The sequence below is a fragment of the Cyprinodon variegatus genome, unplaced genomic scaffold (assembly GCF_000732505.1).
Source record: "Cyprinodon variegatus isolate N-32 unplaced genomic scaffold, C_variegatus-1.0 Scaffold18, whole genome shotgun sequence".
NCBI classification, from domain to species: domain Eukaryota; kingdom Metazoa; phylum Chordata; class Actinopteri; order Cyprinodontiformes; family Cyprinodontidae; genus Cyprinodon; species Cyprinodon variegatus.
The window spans coordinates 1217333-1226445 of record NW_015150471.1 but is presented as its reverse complement, the minus strand read 5'-3'; the positions used below and the strand labels follow the sequence as shown (position 1 = coordinate 1226445).

The 9113-nt window shown below is 35.1% G+C and overlaps 1 protein-coding gene across 4 annotated transcripts in view; it reads right to left on the bottom strand.

Moving 5' to 3' along the window:
- The window catches only part of LOC107092921 (ankyrin-3-like), a 168710-nt gene that overhangs the window by 115789 nt on the left and 43808 nt on the right, over positions 1–9113 (bottom strand). For 3 of the 4 annotated variants that reach the window (XM_015387693.1, XM_015387642.1, XM_015387681.1), the window contains exon 1: positions 2935–2972. Coding sequence is in view for 1 of the 4 variants with exons in the window: in XM_015387702.1 (XP_015243188.1) it covers positions 7164–7262 (99 nt within the window). In the remaining 3 variants the exon portion in view is untranslated. Of the gene's footprint in view, positions 1–2934; positions 2973–7163; positions 7263–9113 lie in introns of those variants that run through there. The other variant, XM_015387702.1, reaches the window with a different exon arrangement.

Below are 9113 nucleotides of genomic sequence, written 5' to 3'. Positions count from 1 at the left end.
TATTTATTTATTTAATTTTGGCACTTTTTATCCTCCATAGACTTTAGCTGACGGCTCTACTAAACAGAGCATGGGAACCATGTTTTGTATTATATACAAATTGAGTTATATTAAAGGTTGATGTTAGCATCCTTTCTACAAACAAACTTGGCTTTATATCAGCGCAGACTAGGATTATTACATGAGTACCAACCTAAGCTTGGTTTTGATTGGATGGTTAAACTCCAGAGTTGATTTCTACCCACTTTTGTCTTATTTGGCTTTAGTGCAGCAAAAAAGTGGGGGTAGAAAAACTAGCATTGTTCTTTAACAGTGGAAGAAGTGAAGCTGCTTCTCTGAGATGCACAGGACCCTGATTAAGTCAGTTGGCGGTAATAAACATATATGATCCTTTACCTGCAGGCTTGCCGTTACTAGTTTTTGATCCATGCTAACAACACTGGAAAAAAAAATCGAAATTAGTCATCTTTTCTTTAAATAAGTGTATTTGATGTTGGATTGAGGAGGTAAAAGACACATTTTGCCAAAGAAACAAGACAATTTACATTTAAAATAAGAAAACACAATTGCATTGTCTTCTTTCAAGTGTATTTGATGTAATTATCCTATTTTAAGAGTAAAAATACTCATTCCATTGGCATACTATCTCATTTACCTACTCAAATTAAAGGTAAATACACTTAATTTAAGAAAATTTGACTTATTTGTATGTTTTTTTTCCAATGAAAGGAAAACCTTATTCTCACAGGTATTTAGATGTGAACCATATATTTTTTTGCACTTTTTTGAAGAGGTGGGTGAACTGTCACCACAGGCATAGACTAAATGTTGGATAAATATTTGGATTTACTTTTTTGGTGTTTCTTTTCTTCATTTTACTCTCTGCTTAGGATGCAGCAGAGCTCTTGAGGCCCTACATAATTGGAAAGCCCTGCTATCCACCCACCACTGCCACCCCCACACCTTTCCTACAACCCAGAGACACAGTTCTCATTTTTTATTATCAACACTATTAATTTACTCATTTTATTAATTGTAGGAAATACTAACAGTGTGGAGAGGCATTCCTGGCTTTTACACTTGATTTTTGATGTTTATGTATAAATAAATATGTAAAAATGAAGCCATTACTGTCCAAGTTTCCTGTATTTTATCTTGATGAGATGCATTTATTTTTATCTACAGGCTGGAAATGTCCACAGATTTGATTTCAAATATCTGGTCAATTTAGTAAAGATGTTTTTTGAATTTATTAAAGCAAATAATTATTTTTTTTTTTAATGGGGCAAAATAAATGTTTAGATAACGATAATTCTATAAATATTACATCCCATATTTCAGGTAAAACCATTAGGCAAATATCGTGACAATCATTACAACAATAAAGGGATGTGCATTTTGACTGCTTTCACTCAAATAACCAGGACTTTATTTGTGACTTGGGATTTGACTTGGAAAAACTGACTTATAAAGATCTCTGTTACAGGCTAATTTATTCTTGGTTTAAAGGTTAAACTTGCATTCAACGTGCTTTGTTTTATAGTTGTAGCTTTTGTTGTGGTATGTTTTGTCGGGTTTAGAACAGCGGATGAAATTAGGATCCTCAGAGTTCCTGGGAGCTTATTGTACAAACTAGAGCCAACATGTCCAGTGCGAGCTAAACACACGCACTGGTTCTCTGCTCTATAGAGAGAGCTGATACGTATGTGCATTTGCACTTGAGACACAAAAATATTTCCGATGCAAAAGCAAACAATAAATACCTTAAATTTAGTGCAGTCACTAAAATTAAACATCTACAAGGAGTTTATGCTCTATATCTATCAATCACTGAAGCCTTTGAGGGAATGATTAACATGGAGGCACATAATTGTAAATGTTACCAGCTTTACTTTGCTTATTTTTAGATTTAGTGACTGCTTACTTGATTCGAAATCCACTTACAGTAAGTGCAAAAAAATGTATTTAAACATTTTTTTTTGTTATCTGTATTTTAAAAGTATGCCTTTTTCAGGATTCTAAAATTGGTGTTTAATAATTGTCAACATTATCTTACAATAATATGTAATTGAAAAGTCATATTTAAAAATCGGTGTAATTTTGAATTATTGTTGTTAACAGAAACATCATGGGCTGTCAATGAGCTACCTGGAGACAAATGGCACCAAAATTAACCCGTTTTCTGGTGAAAATCCAGAAGACAGATGTACCTGGTTCAGCACACTACAGTCAAACACTTGCATTGCCTCCTCAAAATGCAATCAAGCACACTTTATAACCACAAGCTGTTTTCATTTTCATTGGTATTGTATATGACCGAATGATACAAAGCGGTAAAAATCTCAAGAATGGACATAAATAGTTCCTTCTCTCAGGTAATACCAGCTATAACTTGTCCTGAACTTTAGTGAAATTACCTTATAGCTCTTTGTTTTTAAAGAATCTTAAGTTTTTGCATAATGCATAAGTTGAAATGCATGGTAAGTGAAGGTGCCCAAACATCACAAAATATGCTGTGATTAGATACTAAAGTATTAGGGTGTATTACGGAATATTAGCAGAAAGAGGAATCATTCATGAACTATTTATAGTGTTTACACCAGTAGGTTGAACAAGAAGCTGCAGACCTTTAATCATTTTCAACATAATGGGAGAACTATTAAATCGGTACTCCTTCTAGGAAGCAATTTATCATAATTTACATGGCCAAGAAAATATCACGTAGTGGAAAAGTGTCAAGCTCTCTTCAAAACAAATCTGAATTCATAGTCTCCACTACTAGACAGCCATTCATCCCCTCAGCTGACATTAGAGGAATGTGACTTTGGGAAAGGGTGCAAACTCAGCAGACTGTGGGTGTGGATTCAAGCAGCCTCATGGCGCGCCTGTGTGAGTTATTATGTCTTGTTTATGTGACCACTGGGTGCTACACACCTTGGTGGCTGCATCCACGTTGGCACCCTGCTTGATGAGCTCTGCCACCACTTCCACATGGCCCTCCTTCGAGGCCAGATGGAGAGCATTTAGACCGTTCTGTGCAAAAAAAAAAAAAAAGGAAGTTAGGGAGAGAGGAATCAAAGAAGAAAACGGTTTGATAAAGCCGATATATAGTCATGATTAAAAACTCAAATCTGAGCGTAGCCATTTGGGAATTTCTTCCGCATTAATGCGATCAATAATATCTAAAAAAAAAAAAAAATGTTTTTACAGATACCTCTGAAATTGTCTTTTATTTTGAGTTCTATCAATTTTAGGAGAGAAAAAATTACAAGGCACATTGAGATAACTTTTACGCTCCTTTTTCTCTTAAACAAAAATAAAAAGGTACAAAAGTAGCAACACTTGACCTTCGTTTAATCACCCCTTGAGGTGGAATAGAGGCAGCACATGGGGAAAGCAAGTTGAAGGAATGTTAGCACCCTTCCGTTAATCAAGGATGAGAACCAAAATCGCAGTTTCTGGAAAGCGCCCTCTTGTGGGCCACTTTCACACTTCAGATGTTCTGGCACGCTAAAGCTTAAGATGTTTTAATACAATAGTTGTATTTGCAGAGGCAACCTCCTTTAAAAAATGTCAAAACTCTGACTGGAGATTAAAACTTAAAAGCGGATAAAATGTGGATAAAATGCTTCAGCTAAAATTTTGCTGGAGCAGCTTTTAATTTGATGAAATAGTATTGGCATAAAAAAAAAAACAGGACTTCTCTTTTTTTCTTCTTCTAAACAACAGCATGTCAAATCTGTCAGATTATAAGGGCGTCACTGGTGCACAAACCTCTGGTCGAGGTGTGAGAGCAAGCAAAAATCTGTACGATTTCAATGTCCATGCTCCTGCTCTGCCAAAAGTTTGGTGTCCTTTTGACGAGGTCTTTCTTTTTTTTTCTTATTTTTATTTTGTTTTATTTTTGGTGTCTCTGTCATGATGAATGATTAAAGGTATAATGGAGGATTCTCGCAAATTTTTGGAAAGACCCGCCCTCTCCACTTAAAAAAACTGCACATGCACAACTCTGTACCCGCCAGAGGTGTCAAGTAATGAATTGCAAATACTTTGTTACTGTACTTAAATGTACTTTTTAGGTATCTATACTTTACTACAATACTTATTTTTCTTCCTACTTCTGTACTTTCTATTCCTTACACTTTTAAAACAAATGTTACTTGTTACTCTTGGCTTCGGTTTTATGTTTATAAATATTTATTTCACGTCATGTGCGCCATCCAATGCAGNTATTTATTTATTTAATTTTGGCACTTTTTATCCTCCATAGACTTTAGCTGACGGCTCTACTAAACAGAGCATGGGAACCATGTTTTGTATTATATACAAATTGAGTTATATTAAAGGTTGATGTTAGCATCCTTTCTACAAACAAACTTGGCTTTATATCAGCGCAGACTAGGATTATTACATGAGTACCAACCTAAGCTTGGTTTTGATTGGATGGTTAAACTCCAGAGTTGATTTCTACCCACTTTTGTCTTATTTGGCTTTAGTGCAGCAAAAAAGTGGGGGTAGAAAAACTAGCATTGTTCTTTAACAGTGGAAGAAGTGAAGCTGCTTCTCTGAGATGCACAGGACCCTGATTAAGTCAGTTGGCGGTAATAAACATATATGATCCTTTACCTGCAGGCTTGCCGTTACTAGTTTTTGATCCATGCTAACAACACTGGAAAAAAAAATCGAAATTAGTCATCTTTTCTTTAAATAAGTGTATTTGATGTTGGATTGAGGAGGTAAAAGACACATTTTGCCAAAGAAACAAGACAATTTACATTTAAAATAAGAAAACACAATTGCATTGTCTTCTTTCAAGTGTATTTGATGTAATTATCCTATTTTAAGAGTAAAAATACTCATTCCATTGGCATACTATCTCATTTACCTACTCAAATTAAAGGTAAATACACTTAATTTAAGAAAATTTGACTTATTTGTATGTTTTTTTTCCAATGAAAGGAAAACCTTATTCTCACAGGTATTTAGATGTGAACCATATATTTTTTTGCACTTTTTTGAAGAGGTGGGTGAACTGTCACCACAGGCATAGACTAAATGTTGGATAAATATTTGGATTTACTTTTTTGGTGTTTCTTTTCTTCATTTTACTCTCTGCTTAGGATGCAGCAGAGCTCTTGAGGCCCTACATAATTGGAAAGCCCTGCTATCCACCCACCACTGCCACCCCCACACCTTTCCTACAACCCAGAGACACAGTTCTCATTTTTTATTATCAACACTATTAATTTACTCATTTTATTAATTGTAGGAAATACTAACAGTGTGGAGAGGCATTCCTGGCTTTTACACTTGATTTTTGTTGTTTATGTATAAATAAATATGTAAAAAGAAGCCATTACTGTCCAAGTTTCCTGTATTTTATCTTGATGAGATGCATTTATTTTTATCTACAGGCTGGAAATGTCCACAGATTTGATTTCAAATATCTGGTCAATTTAGTAAAGATGTTTTTTGAATTTATTAAAGCAAATAATTATTTTTTTTTTTAATGGGGCAAAATAAATGTTTAGATAACGATAATTCTATAAATATTACATCCCATATTTCAGGTAAAACCATTAGGCAAATATCGTGACAATCATTACAACAATAAAGGGATGTGCATTTTGACTGCTTTCACTCAAATAACCAGGACTTTATTTGTGACTTGGGATTTGACTTGGAAAAACTGACTTATAAAGATCTCTGTTACAGGCTAATTTATTCTTGGTTTAAAGGTTAAACTTGCATTCAACGTGCTTTGTTTTATAGTTGTAGCTTTTGTTGTGGTATGTTTTGTCGGGTTTAGAACAGCGGATGAAATTAGGATCCTCAGAGTTCCTGGGAGCTTATTGTACAAACTAGAGCCAACATGTCCAGTGCGAGCTAAACACACGCACTGGTTCTCTGCTCTATAGAGAGAGCTGATACGTATGTGCATTTGCACTTGAGACACAAAAATATTTCCGATGCAAAAGCAAACAATAAATACCTTAAATTTAGTGCAGTCACTAAAATTAAACATCTACAAGGAGTTTATGCTCTATATCTATCAATCACTGAAGCCTTTGAGGGAATGATTAACATGGAGGCACATAATTGTAAATGTTACCAGCTTTACTTTGCTTATTTTTAGATTTAGTGACTGCTTACTTGATTCGAAATCCACTTACAGTAAGTGCAAAAAAATGTATTTAAACATTTTTTTTTGTTATCTGTATTTTAAAAGTATGCCTTTTTCAGGATTCTAAAATTGGTGTTTAATAATTGTCAACATTATCTTACAATAATATGTAATTGAAAAGTCATATTTAAAAATCGGTGTAATTTTGAATTATTGTTGTTAACAGAAACATCATGGGCTGTCAATGAGCTACCTGGAGACAAATGGCACCAAAATTAACCCGTTTTCTGGTGAAAATCCAGAAGACAGATGTACCTGGTTCAGCACACTACAGTCAAACACTTGCATTGCCTCCTCAAAATGCAATCAAGCACACTTTATAACCACAAGCTGTTTTCATTTTCATTGGTATTGTATATGACCGAATGATACAAAGCGGTAAAAATCTCAAGAATGGACATAAATAGTTCCTTCTCTCAGGTAATACCAGCTATAACTTGTCCTGAACTTTAGTGAAATTACCTTATAGCTCTTTGTTTTTAAAGAATCTTAAGTTTTTGCATAATGCATAAGTTGAAATGCATGGTAAGTGAAGGTGCCCAAACATCACAAAATATGCTGTGATTAGATACTAAAGTATTAGGGTGTATTACGGAATATTAGCAGAAAGAGGAATCATTCATGAACTATTTATAGTGTTTACACCAGTAGGTTGAACAAGAAGCTGCAGACCTTTAATCATTTTCAACATAATGGGAGAACTATTAAATCGGTACTCCTTCTAGGAAGCAATTTATCATAATTTACATGGCCAAGAAAATATCACGTAGTGGAAAAGTGTCAAGCTCTCTTCAAAACAAATCTGAATTCATAGTCTCCACTACTAGACAGCCATTCATCCCCTCAGCTGACATTAGAGGAATGTGACTTTGGGAAAGGGTGCAAACTCAGCAGACTGTGGGTGTGGATTCAAGCAGCCTCATGGCGCGCCTGTGTGAGTTATTATGTCTTGTTTATGTGACCACTGGGTGCTACACACCTTGGTGGCTGCATCCACGTTGGCACCCTGCTTGATGAGCTCTGCCACCACTTCCACATGGCCCTCCTTCGAGGCCAGATGGAGAGCATTTAGACCGTTCTGTGCAAAAAAAAAAAAGGAAGTTAGGGAGAGAGGAATCAAAGAAGAAAACGGTTTGATAAAGCCGATATATAGTCATGATTAAAAACTCAAATCTGAGCGTAGCCATTTGGGAATTTCTTCCGCACTAATGGGATCAATAATATCTAAAAAAATAAAAATAAATAAAGTTTTTACAGATAGCTCTGAAATTCTCTTTTATTTTGAGTTCTATCAATTTTAGGAGAGAAAAAATTACAGGGCACATTTAGATAACTTTTATGCTCCTTTTTCTCTTAAACAAAAATAAAAAGGTACAAAAGTAGCAACACTTGACCTTCGTTTAATCACCCCTTGAGGTGGAATAGAGGCAGACCCGCCCTCTCCACTTAAAAAAACTGCACATGCACAACTCTGTACCCACCAGAGGTGTCAAGTAATGAATTGCAAATACTTTGTTACTGTACTTAAATGTACTTTTGAGGTATCTATACTTTACTACAATACTTATTTTTCTTCCTACTTCTGTACTTTCTATTCCTTACACTTTTAAAACAAATGTTACTCGTTACTCTTAGCTTCGGTTTAATGTTTTTATTTCACGTCATGTGCGCCATCCAATGCAGCTCATTGGCTCCATCCACATCTAGAGAAAACTAGTGTGATTGGATGAGTCATATAACGCAAACACTCATTGGTTGGCTCAAGGAAATCATCAGAAGCAACCAGGTGTTCTTTAAACTGCAAACATGAATTGTCTATGTCATGCTACGATATTGGATTCAGAAAAAGATGTTGAAATGTCTGAAAGGTCGGACACAGGCAAGAGCGTATCAGGAGATGGACATGGAGACCAACGAGGCTTCCCTCATCCTTGGGCCTATCTGAAATTTTTTTTTTCCGAAATAGTCGAAAAATTGAGTTTTCAATTCATATAGTGGCATCTGGCTGTTTTATAAGGTTATACTTTTATACTTTAAGTAGTTTTTTGAGCACATACTTTTTTACTTTTACTTGAGTAAAGAGGTCAAGTTGATACTTCAACTTTTACCAGAGTGTTTTTAATCTGTAGTATCTATACTGCTACTTAAGTAACAAATGTGTGTACTTTTGACACCACTGGTACCCTCTCCCGAGAGGAAACGCCAATTGAACGCGTGCAAGAGCCCATTTAACCTCACGCACACTTAGTGGAAAAATTACAAATCATCTTTTGGAAAGTAAGCTTGCATCCAAACAGCAGAGGTTTCAAGTAACGAAGTACAAATACTTTGTTACTGTACTTAAGTACACTTTTTAGGTATCTATACTTTACTCCATTACTTATTTTTGTTCCTACTTCTGACTTCCAGTCATTACATTTTCACACAAGTATCTGTACATTTTATTCCTTACTTTTTTAAAACAAACGTTACTCGTTACTCTTGGTTTGGGTTTAATTTTTATAAATATTTATTTCACGTCATGTGCGCCATCCAATGCAGATCATTGGCTCATCCACATCTAGAGAAAACTAGTGTGATTGGATGAGTAATATAACGCAAACACTCACTGGTTAGCTAAAGGAAATCTTCAGAAGCAGGTAGGTGTTCTTCAAACTGCTAACGTGAATTGTCTATGCCATGCTACAATGTGGGATTCAGAAAAAGATGTTGAAATGTCTGAAAGGATCGGACACAGGCGAGAGCGTATCGGGAGATGGAGACCAACAAGACCTCCCTCATCCTTGGAAGAATTTTTCAAAATAGTCGAAAAATTGAGCTTTCAATTCATATAGTGGCATCTGGCTTTTTTTTTTTTACTTTATACTTTCATACTTTAAGTAGTTTTTGGAGCACATACTTTTTCACTTTTACTTGAGTAAAGAGGTCA